The 18319-nt window shown below is 51.9% G+C and overlaps 1 protein-coding gene across 2 annotated transcripts; it reads right to left on the bottom strand.

Moving 5' to 3' along the window:
• Positions 1–481: 481 nt before the first annotated feature.
• On the bottom strand, positions 482–18010 carry Epn1 (epsin 1). Of its 2 annotated transcripts, none has more exons than XM_038339572.2 (12): positions 17772–18010; positions 16174–16274; positions 14446–14794; positions 8903–9152; positions 5983–6107; positions 5553–5627; positions 4886–4969; positions 3180–3483; positions 2699–2809; positions 2477–2563; positions 1259–1516; positions 482–1085 (listed from the first exon to the last, which is right to left on the bottom strand). In XM_038339572.2, the coding sequence occupies exons 3-12, from the start codon at positions 14671–14673 to the stop codon at positions 877–879; spliced, it is 1731 nt and encodes a 576-aa protein (XP_038195500.1). In that variant the 5' UTR covers positions 14674–14794; positions 16174–16274; positions 17772–18010; the 3' UTR covers positions 482–876. The 2 variants fall into 2 exon arrangements, with proteins under 2 accessions (XP_038195500.1, XP_038195501.1); XM_038339573.2 differs by having other exon boundaries at positions 14446–14778.
• Between the last annotated feature and the right edge of the window lie 309 nt (positions 18011–18319).

Genomic DNA, 18319 nt, shown 5'->3' with positions numbered 1-18319 from the left:
TGGTCCCCTGGGTTTAGCCAGAAGAGGCTAACAAGGCTTCCAAAGAGTGCTGGGATGAATTAGTGCTCCCTGTGCAGGACTGGGTGACGCCAATGATAGGGGTTCAGTATTACCATTTCTTGGCAAAAATTCTTAATAATCACCATCCTCAGCAACTGACTTCAACATGTGACCCCAGTCACAGCATCTCTCTGAAGCCTGGCATTTAAGGACTCTCTTAGCTCCCAAGTGGGGCCTCCAGAGCTGAGCCCTGAGTGTCTGTGACGCTTCATCAGAGGTGGACTGCTCCTACAAGGGCCAAGCCTGGCCACCGTCACCAGTTCACCCCAACTCCAGGAACTGATCAGGGGATCCAATGCTTCAGAAAGGTTAGCGCCCAGAGGGAAACAAGGGATGGGACTCAGTCCCAACCCTGGGTCTGCCCTGGAAGAGCTTCTTAGGGACACACGAGTAGTGGATGGGAATGTGGGAGAGCCGCACCCATGAGAATTGCCATTTATTCCCGAAGTTGCCAAAATCATCACCAAGGATTCACCAAGGGGTGCCAAGGGAACGAGGAGGCTCAAACACTGATTGGGGGTTGTCAGGAGTTTGGAGGAAGGTGGAATGGGTGGGGGAACCCAGGCTGTTCCTCCCCCATCTAATGCCACAGAAAAGATCCTCCTCTGGCCGGCTCCCCTCCCCATCCCCCATGTCCAGTTTTTCTCAGGAGGAGGTGGGTTGGGGACTTGGGAAGAGGGTGTAGTGTGAGTGGGCCCCAGGAGGGGGAAGGGCACTGGGGGGAGGGTCCCCCGTTTCACATGCACTCACAACACTGATCTCCCAGGGAACAGAAGTTAGGAAGCCAGCTGAACCAGGCCTTCCTCCTACCCTGGATTATAGGAGGAAAGGATTAGTGTTGGGGGCTGGGGGACCTGGGGGCATCATAGGAGGCAGGCCAGGGCCTCCACCAAGAGGAGAAATGTAGGTGGGTGGCGCTCCAGGAACTGGGGGCACAGGACTGAGACGGAGCTGGTTCAGGGTAAGCGTTGCAGGGGGTGCTGGCTGGAAAGGATTGGTGACGGAGGGGCCAGTGGCCGGAGCTCCTGCAAAGAGAAGAAATGATAGACAAAGGAAGCAGGTAACAAGTGCTTGTCTGCCCAGATCTTGTGTCCTGGGATACAGCCCAAGAGAAGAGAAACATGCCTGCTCCATGAGACTTCTGCTCTGGAAGGACTGAAGGGAGGCTCAAGGATGCAGTCCCACATTCCACACTCACCGCTTGGCAGGAATGGGTTGGAAGCCTTGGATCCTGGCGGTGTGGGGCCTGGCCGGCTCACCAGCGAGTCCAGGTCCACGAGGGCTGCATTGGGGCCTAGGAATGACTCCGGAGTCTTCCGTGTGGGAGGGGTGGGAGTCGGGGTCGCAGCAGGTGGAGGACTACCCACAGCCTCAGCCAGAGACCCCCCAACTCCACTCATGTCGAATGCACCAGGGCTGCGGGCGGGAACCTCTCCTGCGAGCAGCTCCAGTTCCCCTGGATGAAACCAGAATATGATCAAAGGGACTGGCAGACCTACCCTAAGTTGCAGGGGATGGGGTGATTTGAGGTCTCAGGAAGGGACAAAGTTTCACAGTGGCAGGCTGAGCTGAGCCTGGACTCAAAACTATGATGATCTTACTGTCGCAAACAGGTAGAGGGAATGACAGAATCAAGATTCAAGATGATTCACAGTGACAGTTTCAGAAAGTACGGTCTCTGATGGCTGCCTAGGGGACACCACCAATCTCAAAGGAGTACCTCCCCAAAGGGAATACCCCAGTTACAAAGCCCATATGAAATGTTACAGTGCAGAAACCTGGAGATATCCATGACCCTGGGACAGTTCAAGACAGTTACAGGATGCAGGGCAGACTTTTTCCCTCTGGGAATTAACAAATGGAAACCCATTTCTATACCACAACCTGCATTTCAATGGAAGCTGGCTTAAATAAAGGAAATACAATCAAGCCTGGGGTGTAAGCTTGTAATCCCAGCACCTGGAAGGCTTAGGTAGAAGGATCACACATTTAAGGCCAACCTGAGCTATAGAAAATACAGCAAGATTCTGCCTCCACCCACCCCCCCCCAAAAAAAAACTGCAGAGTTGGGGATGTAGCTCAGTGGCAAGGCACTTACTTGCTTAGCATGAACAACAGGGGTTCATACCAGTGTCACAAGAAAAGAAAAAGCAGTGTATGGGAAATACCTAGAATTGCAGGTACAGGGCTGGGGCAGAAGGATCACAAGCTGAAGGATAACCTGGGTCACCTAGCAATGTATCATCTCAAAAGAAAGTGATGAGCAATAACCAGCCCCTGAGAGAGGAGGCCCAGGCCCACACTTAGGTCAACCCACAGCTGCCAGGAAAGTACAGCAGGCACCACCCGGAGCAAGGCAGAACAAGAAAGACAAGGGTCTGGGGGCTCCTGGGGAGTCAGGAGGAGGGTGACTCACCTGTGCTGCTCCCAGAGGTTGGCAGGGTAGTGCGGAGTCGGTCGAAGTCTGAGAACTCATCAGGCTCTGTGTCAAAGCCCCCGACTGCTGTGGGGGCCAAGATGTTCCCGCTCAGCACCTTCCCGGAGTCTCTAGCTCAACCTCCTCCACCCTCAGGGCCCAAACAGACTCAGCACTCAACACCCGGACTACCACCCTAGCCCAGCACAGGGCAGCCAGTACCTGCAGTGCCATTGCTGCTGGGCTTGGCAGGTGAACCTCCCCAGGGGTCTGAGAAACCCGGGGCAGGTGCCCAGGGGTCAGAAGATGGGGGTCCACTGACAGGGGCCCCACCTAGATGAGGAAGGAGGCATATCAATGAGTAGCCCACCCCTCCTGCTTGGGCAGCTGCTGCTTCTCAATCTGTGATGGTCCAAAATGACCCAAATGACTAGCCCCACCTTCAGGCCCTTCTGCCTACACACACATTTGCTTTCCAGTCAGGGTCAGGCCCTCCCATACCTGCTCTCAAAAGCACCTTCAACCTCTCCATCCCCACCCCTTGTCCCTTTACAGTCTTCCTTACTCAACTTCATACAGCCAGATGCCCAAGCCTGCTCTCTCTGCCCTGGCCATCTCTTTGACCCGCACTGTACCCAGGGCATCCCTTCCTAAAGGGGTAGCTGGCCCAAGGGGTTGCAAAACAGCAGATGGTGATGCTCACCATCAGAGCTTCCCCATGGGTCAGGTGTGGGCCCCTCTCCAGCTGCAGGAGCTGGAGTCCCACCCCAAGGGTCAACAGAGGGCCCTGTAGGGGCTGCAGGCCTCCAGGGATCCCCAGAGGCTGGCGTGGGGGCTGGACCACCCCAAGGATCAGCAGCTGGAGGGACAGCAGGTCCCCCCCAAGGGTCTGAGGCAGAAGCAGCCGGAGGGATGGCAGTAGCCACAGATGCTGGCCCCCCCCAGGGGTCTGAGGCCTGTGGAGGGGCTGGGGTCGTGAAGACGTCAGCAAGATCCATGAGAGATGACTGTGGGAAGAGGAGAGAACCACAGATAGTCAGGAGGCCGCTACGGGTGGCTGCATCTCCTCTCCTCAACCCTACGTCTGCCTTCCATCTATCCTCCCAATTCCCCAACCTGGAGACCCTACCCTGCACGACAACCACGGGGTCTTCTAAGCAAAGACAGAGGTCACCTTCCTCCCTGCGACCAGCAGAACTACAAGCCTTTCCTCACTCGCTGTGTGCCTTGGTTGGATTTTTAAACTGCTCTAGCCACCCCCTACCCCACCCCCCCCACCCCCGCCACGCATGCCTTCCTTGAGCTCCCACCAAGTCACCCTGATCATACTTCTGATGCCACATCACTGTCCTGCAGTGACTCCCAGCAGGGCTGCCTGCTTGTGCAGGCATGGAAAAGCTGCCAACCAAATCCCTCATCTGACAGTGAAGATATCCTACATATGCGCACACACACACTACCATCAATATCCATGAGGCAAACAGCCTCAGAGAGAGGATAGCCAGGTCTTCCCCAAGTGGCCACACTTACACTCAAAGAGTGCAAAAGGCAGAGGCAAAAACAAGTGAGTCTCCCATAGTCAGATGCAGGACCTCCTAGTTCTAAGGCCAGCCTGAGCAGACACTGCTGCCTATCAAGAAAGCCACACTGGACCTGGGGCTGGAGCTGGCAGAGTACTTGTCTAGGATGCGAAGTCCTGGGTTCAATCCCCAGCCATGCATAAAATCATGCATGGTAGCATGTGCATATAAATCCCAGCACTCAGGAAGAGGAAGGATCAGAAATCCAAGTTCAGCCTGGGCTACATGAGCCACTGACTCAAAAAAGAAAACAAGTCTCATTGGCTAATCACATGGAAACAATCTGGAAACAGGTTAGGCTCAAGGTATCAGAGCTATAAAGCTACTCAGGACAGAACCCTGACTAAGGAGTAGCTACAATGCTAACACGGCTGCTGCCGCTGCTGCTACCACAGGCTCAGCTCCGAGTGCAGCCAGTCCTGACAGACAGATCACACCAACCCTGTCTACATGCAGAACCATGAGGAAACACCTGCACATGACCAGAAGTAAGCATGATCTAGGAAGTCTACCACAGCTGTGAGTGAGCACAGGAGGGGCCGTCCTTGGTCAGGGGAGGCTCAGGCAGGGACCGTCAACCCCTAGTGTCTAATAGAGACAGAGTGTTTGGATGGCATATAGCAAAACAGTCTGACCCCCGTGTCCTGCCTCAGCTGGTCAGGCTGTTGTTATGGCTTTAGGCCCTCTTTCCTTCAGACGCTTTGAGCACAAGGGAGGCGGGGCAGAGAGTATCTCTGACTTAGCACTTACTTTATAAGACAATCCCCTCTGACCACAGGCAGCAGGGCAGGAGGTAGTGACCCAAAGGGCACAGCACACAAGCACTCACCTCCTCTTTACCCCCAGTCTCCCTCTTGCTCTCTTCTATTGCCATCTGCAGCCTCAGGTCATCCCCACGGCGGATCCGTTCTTCCTATGGGAGACAGAAGCAGCCACACAAGGTAGAGTTCAGAACATGAGCCATGGGAGGGCAGCTGGCCCAGTCTGGAAATCCCCATCCCAACCACCCTCTCCTCGACTCTGAAAACAAAAATGAAAACTAAAATGGGATGTGGACAATGTATGGAATGTGGATGGGAGTGGGACAACTGGGTCAAAGGTGGGGCAGGAGGCAGAAGAGCTGATGTGATCTAGAGAGGGAAGGGGCTTGTGTATGGCACTACCAAAGGGGTAGCCAAACCTGGTTAGGAAAGCAGCTTAGGGACACATTGGGACCCAGGAAAAGCAGGTGACCCTCTCATCCTGGCTTCCTGCTGAGGTACAGGACTTAGTGATGCTTGGACCTTGAGACAGCTGCAGCAGATGTACCTAGGGTCCCAGGTGCCCACCCTGGCTTCTGTTTGGACCAAGATTTCTACAGCTAAAGTTGCTAAGATAGGGGCTAGAAGTGAACACACTGTATTCAGGGGAGGCACTTCAGGGACAGGGGGTAAGGACCCACGGAGGTGAGCAAGGTGTAGGGAAAGTCCTGGGAGGGTTAGGGAGGCCACTCTGACCTTATCGTGCTCCTCTCGGCTCAAACTAAGGGCCAGCTGGAGCTGGACGTCATCCTCGGGACCGCAGGACGGGGGCTGGCGGAGAGAAAGTATAAGGGGCAGGGCAGGGGAAGCCAGAGCCAGAGGACCAGGCAGAGAGGCAGGCCAGTAAAGGGACAGCAGGCCAGGGCTGAGCAAGACCAAGAAAGAAAAGGACAGTGATTCTCCCAAATTGGTGACAACGGGCAGAGAAAGCAGCTGTGCACCTGACTGCCAAAGCGCAGGACAGCCTTGTGGGAGCAAGGAGCTAGAGATGGAGGAACAGGAAGCACCAGAAAGGAGACAGAGCAGGGACAGGGAGAGGGAGAGCAGGTGGAGAGTGAGGCGGGCGAGCATGAGGACAAGATGGCAGAACAGAAGTCGGCCCCTCTCCCTCTGCTGCGCCCCATACCTGGTCAGCTTCCTCCTTGCTCATGGCCAGGGCCAGCTGGAGCTGCAGCTCCTCCTCCCCACTGCTCTGTGGCCAGGCCTGCTCTGCCTCAGGGGGTGGTCCAGAGCCCACAGCTGCTGAGGAGGCTAGAGAGAAAAAGACATTAAGACACAGATGGACGAGAGACCAAGAGTTGGGAACCCACGAACATGGGGCTGCAGCCCAAACCCTAGAACAGTGCCCCCTTCCTAGGTCTTTGAGGCCCAAACTGAGAGGGAAATGAGTGGAACCAGAGTCTGGAGAAGGACAGAGGGTAGCCCCACCCTCAGAACAGCAAGTGGCAGATAAGAAAAGATCAGGGTGCTGAAGGACAGCAGGGTTTGATCAAACATCAGGGCCCAGGCCTCCAGAGGGATCCTTCCTAGTTTCCCAAGCTAGAACTCCCAAGAGAGCAGACAAAGGCTTCCTTTCTAGGCAGAACTGCATCCCTGGCAGGAATAGCTAGAACTTCAGAGGGAAGGCAACATCTGTCTAGACTATAGAGCCCAATGAAGGGAACAAGAACCCCTGGTGTCAGGAAGAGAAGACAGTAGGAACAGACCACATTAAGGTCAAGAGTGGCTCCAGGGCCAGCAGAAGGTGGGAAAGGTCAATGCTGTGCTCCCAAGAAGACAACCAAGACCCCAGTCCCTACAATCAGCATTTCTTTTCATCACTCCTTCCATCCTGCCACCGTGCGCAGGCACTGTCTGGAGACTCCAGGGCAGCTCCTGATTCTCTGACAAGAGGGCAGGCTCACTAACCTTGCTCCAGCAGTGGTTCAGAGCAGATCCACATACCACAGAAAGCTGTCTGCTCCTGTCCCCAAAGCACTTTCACCCTAGGACAGATCCTGTGTGCTATCTTCAGGAGGTGGGTGCTGGCAAGCCATACCCCACTGCCAAACCTTGCTGTGCAAATAAATACCTTACTTAAGGCTCCCTCCCGCCTGCCCGGAGTTGAATGTACTGCCTCTCAAGGCCCCACTTCAAGGAAATGGGTATCAACTAACAACACAAGAGCTTCCCACACCAACCACCCAGCTTTAGGCTGCAACCCTTCCCAACTCCCATACAGCCCTTCTTCCTCTCCAAGCAGCTTGCTCTGGGACATGGGTCAGCAGACTATGGCCCACGGCCAAAGTCAGCTCTTTAAATGGTTGAGAAAGAAAATGGAACAGCATGTTAAGACATACAAAAGTTGTTAAGAAATTCCAACTTAAACTGGGGTGACAGCACACACCTTTAATCCCAGCACTTGGGAGGCAGAGGCAGGCAGATTTCTGAGTTTGAGGCTAGCCTGGTCTACAGAGCAAGTTCTAGGACAGCCAGGGATACACAGGAAACTGTCTCAAAACTGAAAAACAAAAAAGCCAAAAAAGCCAATCCCAATTTCAGAGTCCATGATGGGAATGTAGGGAGTGTGACTGGCTCCTCCTCTGTGTGTGGACCAGCTGAAATGGATACCTCAGGCTCCTTTGTCAGCAAAGCACAAAGTGCTCAAGCATCTGGCTCCTCAGGAGCTTGGCCATGTCTAACAGCTAAGACACACTCCTTGTAGGAAGACAGCTCAGTTAAACTAGGAAGACAGCTCAGTTAAAAGTACTTGCCGAACAAGTATGAGGACCAGAGTTCAGATCCCCAGGATGCACCAAAACGCAAGGTAGACTTAACGGTTCACTAGTAATCCCAGCCTAGGAAGACAGGGGCTCTCCACAGCAAGCTGGCTCACAAGATGAGCTAGCATATCAGTGAGCTCTGGGTTTGACTGAGACCATGCATCAAAAAGAACAAGGAACAGAGGGATGAATGCCCAGGCCTCCACACACATATGAAGGTAAGTACAACCCCCAACACACACGTATGTATGCATACCACACACTTTCCATGAAGCCAACCAGGCTTGCTACAAACAAGTCTCCCCAGCCCAGCCCAGGCCTAATCAGAACCTGCTCTCCTCACCCTCCACTCTCTACCCCAGCTGGCACAGGCTCCTTCCCACCACTGTACTAGGGAGTAGTACAGTGCCTGTACTCTCCACGTGAACACATCCCAGCATCAGGGTCCCCACATCTGAGTGGGAGATAACACTGACCCCAACGTGATGCACCAGACAGAAATCCTCCGGCTAGATCCAAGGTCACGGGCTCGTGACTCCATCTGCCCTCACCTCCAGGGTAGCGCTGTCTCCCCATCCCACAACCACATGCAAATCAGTTTTACAACAGCTTTCTACGGCCTCCCTAATGCTCATCCCACTTTCCCTACCTTGGCCCTTTAGTATGAGAAAATGAAACCCCACACCTGCCACTGAACATATCCCTAGACAGACCATAGCCTTATGACATGGGACACACTATCTCCTTATGCCACTTCCATTTCTTTTTAAATATTTGTCACCATTCACCAAACTTGAACTCACCACCTACAAACAGCATTCTAAGACCTCAAAAAGTCGACTCCCAGGCCCTCCCCCTCACCCATGATGCCGAGTTCCTCTCTGTGCCATTCGGGGCCTTTGCATTGCCCTTTAGCTACAAGGACAATCTACACAAGACCTGACTGGCAGCTCAATCAGGCCTGAGCACGAGTATCCCCATCAGGGGCTGACCTAACCCTGTACCTGGGGAGCCCTGAGCCCCAAGCAACCTGACAAGATGTAGATGTACCTGCCTAAACACTCCAAAGACCAAGGCAAAGGTCAGGGATTCTGTTGGCTGCCCTCACTGTCTGGACACACCTGGGTCCAAAGGAGACATTCGGCAAAATTGCAGGCAAGCTGAATGAAATTTCTAGACCATCCCACAAGGGAGGACAAGGGTGGATCTGTTGTAATGGGCCCACAGGGACAGAGGACAGATCTGAGCTGTCAGGGACTTTCAGGAGTGGGAGAGAAACCTCACCCGTGGCAGTCTGTGCCAGTTTCTCCTTGGTCTTGAGCGCGTGGGCGCGCTCCTCCCGAAGCCGATCCTCATCACGCAGCAAAGCCACCAGCTGCTTGGCCTTCTCCCGCACATTCACACCCTGGTCCTTGCCATCACGGTCCACATACTGGAAGTCCTTCAGCGTCTGCACAGCATACATGTTCTCTTTGCACTGTTGTGATACACGCTCAGAGCCAGTCTTGATGAGGTACTCCATCAACGTCATGGCCTGCAAGGTGCAGGTACACCAGTCACTGACACTGAACTGCACTGGAAAAGGGACTCAAGACTCAGGAAGCATTGGGGCCCTGGGGCAACTGCCCACATTCAAGTCTCACAACCCACTATCTGTCCACACAGTCGAGTGTGGAATAGACCTAAAAAAAGGAGAGAAGTGGGGAGAGAGGCTACCATGAGCAACAACGCATTGTGCTCCATGAAAGGCCAGGCACAAAGGCCACACAATGTGAGGTCACATGGGTATGAAGTGTCCAGAAGAGACTAATTCAGACAGAGGCGATCGATCATGGGTGCCAGGAGATGAGCACAGGTGGGGCATACTCAATGGGATCAAAGAAAACGTTGCTCTACCAGCTCGAGAAGTGGCTGCCAGGACTGAGTACACCAGATGCCACTGAACTGATCACTCTAAAAGGCCGACTGCTGTGCATGGGCTCTATGCAGTAAACACAACACAGAAGACAGGATGGCAGCCACCAATGCAGTCAACCTGGGCGTCACCAAGGACCACAAAACGTGCCCTGCATACTGAAGACAAAATCTGAAGCAACAGAGGCAAACCAAACTAAAGTGCAGGAAGTCTTAAGGATGAAGAGATGGCCTGCTCCTAAAGGAATGTGAGGTCACAGGAGCCTTCTGGTCCTAGGCTCGCTCAGAAAGGATAAGTGCCCCAGCCAGACACAACACCAGGAATACAGACCAAAGCAGAGCACTGTGCAGTTGTACCCTTGGATATCTTTCCTACTTTGTGATATGCAAACAAAATGAAATTAAGTACTTTAGAAAAAAATAGTAATAATAACCCAGGGGCTGGAGAGATGGCCCTAGTGGTTAAGAGCACTTGTTGCTCTTACAAAGGACCCCAGTTCCATTCCCAATTCCCAGCACTCACGAGGTGACTCACAACCATATACATTCCAGTCTCTTCTGACCTCCGCAGGTACTAGGCACTTAAGCGGTCCACACATACATAGATACAGGCAAATACTCACATACATAAAGTAAAATTTAAAAAATCCTAAACCACCGAAGCAAATCCAACCCAAGGAAAGATATGACTCAAGGCCTATTTCCAGAGCAATGTCATGAGCTTGGTCCTTATAAGACTCTGGAAAAGGAGGAGAAAAAGCACACCTTAGGCTTTGTAGGTGATTACAGAGACTTCATGGAGCCTCCAAAAATTCAGGTGTAGAATAGAATGGGAAGAAATTTAACAGAGGAGGCAGCCAAAGGAGCTAAGCACTATCTAAATGATGAAAACTGATATAAAACAATGCTGTAACTCATTAAAGTTCTGTAATGGGGGGGGGTGGGAGAAGGCAGACAGACATAGTGATCTGCTATGTAGACCACACTGGCCTCAAACTCACAGCAGGGCCTCAATCCCGAGAACTGGGATTACAGGTATATGCCACCACTCAGCTGTGCAAAAGCTCTCTGGAGAGGATTTACATCTGATTAGTCCCTGACTGGCCCTGGTGGTAGTGTTTACTCTCAAAGGAGAAAGATTTCTATGCATGGTTACACCCCAAAGGGAAAGGCAGAGAGGCAGCAGGCCTGGGGCCCTTGTGGTTTGGAATCCAGAATCTTCCTGCTTAGGACCAGAAAGTCGCTGCACCAGGGCACACCTCCGTATCTTGTCAGAGGGGAGTTCTGCCAACAGCCACGCAATGGGACAGGAGCATGGGAGAGGAGCATAGTATATAAACGACTTTACTTCAGTGCACATCGCCCTCTGAGCCATATGGTCCTGAGAAATCTTCAAACTTGTAGCTCTCTGGACTTTGGAACTGCAGCTAAAGACTATAAAGCAGGAAACCGCCCGAATCCCCAGGCACACACGTGTGCCACACACACGAAAACTGCTGTAAATGCACAGGGGCTCCCAACAAGACAGAGTATCGGCGACACAGTGTCTACACGCAGCGACACAGAGAAGCAGAGATTACCACCCCAGCCCAGGAGCAAATGAAGAGACCCCAAAGCACACACACCAGTGGTCCCATACCTAGCAAGTTCCAGGAGAGACTTCACAGACATTCACAGTGCCCCTGGGAGGGATGTACGAGGAGCCTCCTAGGGAACTGAGCTGAGCACATTCGCCCAAGCTCATTGGGTTATGTACTCACAATTTAGCGGATCTGCTACGCCTCAGTGAAGAGCCTGGAATTTTTTCAATCCGGGCAACTGGATGATCCCAAACAGATAACCCATGGAGCTTTTAAGTTTTCAGTTAGTTCCACCAGGGAAGTACTTCTATATTACAATGCACATTTAAAGCAGGGTCAGCGCCTTTCTCTATAAAAGTACTGGAGATAAATCACATCACACAGTCTCTGTCCAACTATTCCACAGTGGTGGCTGCAGGGGCCTGGCTGTGTTCCAATAAAACTTTATTTACAAAACTGGTAGTGCACAGGATTGACACACAGCCTGCACTCTGTTGACTTCTAGTTAGGATAAGATAAAGACTAGGGAAACTGAGTCTGAAAACAAAGGACAAAGGGGTGGATTAGTTCTCCACTCCCAAGCTCCCAAGCCCCTAAAGCACATATTCTTTCTCCACAAGGGTGACGAGATCCACATAGTGTCACCAGGAAGGTCTGTACAAGTAGGAACCTCAGCACAGCATAAGGAACCAGAAATTCAAGGCAAGCAGGACACCAACATAGCCATATGGGATAGCCACTTGCAAGTACTCAAAGCCAGCCCAGCACCCCAGGAGCACTGCCAAGGGGACCACACCATCAGAATTAACTGCTGTATGGACCATAGAATAAGCTATAAAAACCACATCTGTCAAAACCCAGAGGACTGTGCCTAGGAAGGGGAGATTTTTCTGTACACAAAATCATATTTTGGTAAATCTATCTTTAAAGGCCCCTTTAATGCCAGCACTCAGGAGACAGTGGCAGGTGGATCTCTGTGAGTTTGATACCAGCCTGATCTACATAGTTCCAGGACAGCCGGGACTACATTTAAAGGAAGGAAGGAAGGAAGGAAGGAAGGAAGGAAGGAAGAAGGGAGGGAGGGAGGGAGGGAGGGAGGGAGGGAGGGAGGGAGGGAGGGAGGGAAAAAAGATTCATCATCAGTCCCTATGAGCATCCTGGCAGCCTCTTCTAGAAGTCTTTTCTGACTGTTGGAGGCAACAGAACTAGTAGTATCCTCTACTAGTCCCTCCAACTACAACAGGCCACCCTCTACTTGCCTAAGGACTGGAGTCACAGTAAGGCCAGAAGCAGAAATGAACATGGGAATCCAGACTCAAGCCCTCCTGGACTCCCACTACCTCAAGAAGCAGCCTCAGCTCACCTGACTTCACAAGTCCCTGCACTTGCCTGCATATCTCACCTCCAGACACTGGAACAGCACACTCTAGAACTCCCTGGTCTATCTAAGGTACCTCACTGTTCTGGGCCCTAGCAGCACAGTCTCAGCCACTGCGCAGAAGGATCTGCACTTCAGGACCACTCTATCCCCATTAAAGTTCTCCTTCTCACCCCAGCAAAGGCTAGTTTGTGACGCTGGGCTTTCCCAGTTCCCAGCAGAGTACATGCCTCCTAGTTTTTCACTATAAGCCCAGTAAGGAACTGTATCAATGATTGATGGCAAGCAATGGCCAATCTCAGTGTGTCGTGATGGGCATGAAACAGATCTCAAGCCTCTGCTTCAATAAGTGGATGGTACTATGTCTCCTCATCCTGAAGCTGGGAAAACCACCCTACCTTGCCAGGAAGCCTCTCAGACAGTCCAAGACACGTAGACTTTAAACCGGGGTCATGGAGTGGGCCCTCCAAAGCAACAAGACTCAGGTACTAATGCTCACCATCTTGGGGGCCAACTCAGAAGAGCAGTGACTCCTTGCCATGGAGGGCAGGCCAACAATTGGCCTGAGGCCCCATGATTAACACTATAATTCAGGCAGCTGGTCCCAGGCCATTTCCTTAGCTCCTAAAGAAAAACCAAGGTGTGGGAAGCAGTAGCAAGCTTCCCCACTCCCTGAAACCCACTTGCTCAGTATTTCCCTGGATGCATTTCCTTCTAAAGAAAGCCTGAAATCTGGGTATCTGACTCCACATGCACAAAACAGAACATATTTACCAAACCTACATACCCACGTGCCCTCTGACCCAGCAACTCCAGCACCAGAAAAAAGCAAGCACATCAGGATATTAACAGCAGTTTTGCTTAAAAAAGCAAAACATCACCACAACCTGGAAGCATAAGCCTGTAATTCCAGCTATCTGAGAGACTGAGGAAGTTCACAAGTTCAAGGCCTACTTGGACTACAGAGTAAGTCAAAGGCCAGCCAAGGCAATTCAGCAAAAGTTTATCTTAGAATAACAAATAAAAACTAGTTGAATATGTAAATAAATGATAAAGGCTTTGAATAAAGTACATGAAGCCCTAGATTTAAAACCCAGTATCACAACAAAAACGCACACCAGTCTCCATCACCCCAAAGCTCCCCTGTGTTCTACTTTATCACCCATCAAATGCTCCTGAGGCTCTTGACTTTCACAGCAGGTTAATAAATACCAGCAGCCTGACAGTCACATAACCTTACAGGGAAGGCACCTGAAAGCCCATGTGCTGTGCCAACATGCCCACAGCCCAGGGCCATCTGAGTGGAAGCACACACCTCAAAGTGTGGACAAAGATGGCTTTCAGAAGATGGGAACCAGTTCAAACAAAACAAAAACGGAAGGATCAAGAGTTCACACTCTGCCTGAGTTCAAAGCCAGCCTGAGTTCTGTAAGACCCTATCTCAAAATAACTAAATAAATGAATAAACACATATGTCTGTGTAGTAACACATGCCTGCAATCCCAGAATTTATCAGAAGGCAGAAGAATCATAGCAAATCCTAGGCCAGCCTAAGCTACACAGAAAGGTCAAAAGAAAATGTAGAGAAAACTCTGCCTGTACAGACTGTATGCTCTTTCATTAGTCCCTTAATGACACAGCTGACAGTATATTACACGCCATTTGCATTGTACTAGGTGCCGCAAGCAATCTAGATACCTGAAAGATGTCGCCTGGTTGTTCACAAATAACGCACCATTTTACAGAAGACACTTGGCCATTATCAGACTCTGGTCAAGTGGGAAGCTAGGAACCAAGGCCCCAGGGATACTGAGGAGGACTCTGCTGCCAAGAGATTTAAGAACAGTCTTTAACAGCTTCCCCCACCCAGAAGTGGGGGTGGGGAGGGGGCACTAGGCAAGCCACACCCTGCTGTGTGGCTGTGTGCCCCAAGGTAACCACACCCAGGTGCTGACCTTGTAGACGTGCCTCCAGTTCTTGCCGTGGTCATTGAGCCGCTTCCAGATCATGCTCATGATCTCGGAGAAGGCCACAACATTGTAGGTGAGGTCAGCAATTTCTGACATGAGGGAGCTGGATGGGCCCCAGGGATCATTGCTTGTGGCTTCCCGGACCTTGATCTCAGCCTCTGAGTAGTTGTGGACGATGTTCTTCATCTGACGCCGAAGCGATGAGGTCGACATTTTGCCCAGTGGTGGTGGTGTCAAGGGGCACCAGGCCCCTGGAGCATGGAGAGATGAGGCGACTCTCAGAGGGAGACCGCAATGGATGCTGGTAGATCACCACATCTGAGGGGGAGAGAATCTTTGGAAACACAAAGGAGACATGGGCTAACCAGCACCCAAGCTGTCCCTGAGCCTCCCACTCTAGAGAGGAAAGCGAGAGGCTAAGCGGCTGAGCAGACTCTCCCCGTTAACCTCTATCTTATAGTTAGCCCATCCTTCTTTCGGTTCCTCAAACAAGCCTAGCTTCTTCCTGCCTGGGGCCCCAGATCAGCTGAGGCAGAAGAGCAGGGAGAGGTCAGACACCGAGCCCAAGCCCCAGTTTAGCTGAAAAGGGCAGGTCTCAGACTGTGGACAGCAGTTTTCTCCTATACAAAATATGTTCTGGGTGATAAAGGTCCTACTAACAGGTTTCAGTAAAGGCTGGCCAGCTCTCAGGGGGCCCCTGTCCTGCTCACTAATTCTCCTCCTTCCTCACAGCCCCAGGGCTCTGCTGAAACTTCCCAGATGAAACTCAAGTATCATTATCACTGTTCCCAACTGCATTTTTATGAGTGAATTCCTGTGATTTTAAACCTATCTGTCTGCTTCTGAAACTATGGTGACCTAAGACCCTTGGTGGTAGTAATGCTAATGTGTTTGTATATGGTTTTTCCCTACAAAGAAGCTGGCCAAGGAAAAGACATTCAATAAACAGTACAGGAAGGAAATGGAGAAAGAAGGAAGCAAAGCCCTCTAGGACAGGAGTCCTGACGACTGAAGAGGTCAGTGATGGAATTAAAGAAGCCTAGGGAGCTAGGGGAGGTGTCCCAGGGCAGCGGGAGGTAGGAGAAAGCCCAGGGAGTGTCCCAAGGGCAGGGAGGGAAGCGCAAGGCTCAAGGGAGGAGAGATAAGGAATGCAGGAGGCCCCAGTACTGGGTACTAAGTGTGCCAGGAGGCACGCATTATCTCATCTAACACTGAATGCAGACAGTGGCCTCAGGAAAGTTAAATAACTTGGACAAGGTTAGATAATAAATGCCAAAGAATACTCAACTATGAAACAAACCCATTTTACCTCTATAAATTCATACTTGGGGGGGGGGGGCATTGACACAGTATCTCTTTACACAGCCCTGGCTGTCCTGGAACTCAACACGTAGACCAGGCTGGCTGGAATTCACAGAGATCAGTCTGATCCACCTGCCCCTCCCTCCCAAGCGCTGGCATTAAAGGTGTGTGCCATTAAAAGATTGTGTGTCCTATGCTGTTTCTTTCGTGCCCAGCTGCTGAGGATGGAGGACAGGAACCGAGCAAATGAGGGCAATGCTAGCTAACAAGCACCTCCACAACCCCTACATCCTTCTAGGCACCCATTAAGTGCTTTACACCATCAACTTAATCATTACAAATCCATGACTCACAGCCGCGTTACACAGGCGGGAACATGGGCGCATTAAGGCCTTGCCCAGGGACACACACCTCACAACTGGAGCAGCCTGGGTCCAGAGTAGGCTCCGATCAGTCTATGCCTCTCCAACAAGCCATGTAGGGAGATTTACTGAGCCCTACCATGATCCAACCTGAAGGAAGACACGGGTGAATGGGAGAGGCTGTTCTCTACCTTGAACACAGGCCAGAGAGCACCTGCAAACAGGCCTAACTAGGCAAAAAAGAAGGGGGGGGGGGGGGGCGCTGGGTCCCCAGACAGGCCCACACAGACAACAATAAAACAAACATGAGACAAACTCGGAAGAGAGAGTGACAAGCAAGGAGGCACACAGAAACTCAGGCAGAAAGAAAGCAACAGCAAGGCAGGAGAGCAGAAAGACAAGGACCCTGAAACAAAACACACAAACACACAACACACTGGGTTCAAGACTAAGACAAAATAAATAATAAATATGTGCCCAAGATATAATTAAAAATAACACAAAATTTACAAAACCCAGCCACATAAGCAACCAGCAAAACAAGCCTTGTGACTCAGTTCACTCAACTGTGTTAACAAATGGAGGGATGCTACCTGGCAGGCTTGCTGATTAAGATGGGTTTATAAAGGGCCTTGTTCTGTGCCTCACAAATAGTCAGTGCTTGGTACCCTTGCCCGCTATTATTATCAGGAAAAAAAAAAAAAAAAAAAAACATTTCCAAAAGGGTGGCATCTGAAGGTGCACACACTATCCTAACACCAACCTACTTTAAGCATGTTGGGGGGGGGGGGGGCATGCTAGATCTCATAGATGCTGCTGAAAATGAGGCAGTTTTCCACATTTAATTAATTCAGAAATGTTTATTAAACTGTGCAAACAATACAAAAAATTCTCCCAAAGGGAATTCAAATAACACTAAGCAAAACAACATCTCTAATAATAACCAGAGCGCCTAGTAATCAAACACTTAACTCCTGGCCAAACACTGTTAGTCACCTACCAGCACCACCTCAATTAATGCGCAGAGACCCTGGGGTGCAAGAACTCTGAACGCTTCCATTGACAAGATTAGGAAACTGAGGTCTGTAGACCGCGACAAGCATCAGGAGGTCTGGATTCCACAGTCAGAGCTCCTACCACACCACCAGAGACTCAAAGACCTGGAGAAGGGGGCGCATCCTCAACCAAAGCAAAAGGTTCCTGGAAAGGAACTCAAGGCCTGGGGACGGTAGCAACAGAGACAAAAATGAAACATGAAGAGAAATATGCACCAGAGGGAGACAGGTGTGGGGAAATGAAGACACAGAAACCCAGAAAAGACAGGAAGGGTAACCTGACAGGAACACGGAGAGATCCAGGACACAAACACACGGCACTCGGATCTCCAAACCCTTTTGTATAAACACCGAAACACAGAGGCAGGGCAACACAAGCAACAGGGCCATGCGAATAAGGAACACTGACAACCACAGAAAAGACACACACCGGCAGGCAAACCCGACCCGGGCACAGCAGTTAAAAATGCAGCCACAAGCTATCAGCGGCTGGAACACCGGCTCCGAGGCTGGCTGGACCCGCACGTGCCACGGCCCAGGCCGGGAAACCGGACTCGCTGCGACGGAGGCCAGCATTGCGCCCCTCTCTCACCTCGGCCCGCTCACACCGGGCTCCCGGGGGTCATGACGGTCAGCCCCCTGCCCCCGCTCGGCCTCGGTGTCACGGGGCGCGCGCCGGGCTGCGGGAGGCAGAGGTGCGCACGGGCGCACGCACAGACGCAAGGACGCACGGAGGGCCGCACGGCGACGGCCCCGGCGCCCCGGCGCCCGGGAGGGGCGCGGAGAGCCGGGCGGGGGGGGAGGGGAGCCGCCGAGCGGACGGGAAGCAACCGAAGGTGGCGACGGAACGGAAGCGGAAATGAGCCCAAACGCCCCGCCCTCTGCACCTCACCCGGCGGCCTCTACTTCCGCAACCAAACCCGCTGTGGCATCATTTCCGGCGCAACAGACTGCGTCAGTGCCTTACGTCACTTCCGCATCAACATATTTTTTAGCTGTGGAGACTCGGGAACCATCCAAGCTACCACCTGAGCCCTACACGATGGACACTCACAAGGAACCCTCAGGCCTGCCTCCCTCCCTGGGAGCCACCCTCCACACCCACGACCAAACAGAAGAGCGGACACACTGGACACAGAA

This window comes from Arvicola amphibius, chromosome 8, assembly GCF_903992535.2.
Source record: "Arvicola amphibius chromosome 8, mArvAmp1.2, whole genome shotgun sequence".
NCBI lineage: Eukaryota > Metazoa > Chordata > Mammalia > Rodentia > Cricetidae > Arvicola > Arvicola amphibius.
This window is presented reverse-complemented; position numbering and strand designations above follow the sequence as displayed.

Coding starts and splice junctions, on each gene's coding strand:
- Epn1 (XM_038339572.2), bottom strand. CDS start 14,673: ATGTCGACCTCATCGCTTCGGCGTCAGATGAAGAACATCGTCCACAAC. Junction 5,628..5,982: donor GCAAGGAGGAAGCTGACCAG/GTATGGGGCGCA, acceptor TCTCTCCGCCAG/CCCCCGTCCTGCGGTCCCGA. Junction 3,484..4,885: donor AGACTGGGGGTAAAGAGGAG/GTGAGTGCTTGT, acceptor CTCTTCCCACAG/TCATCTCTCATGGATCTTGC.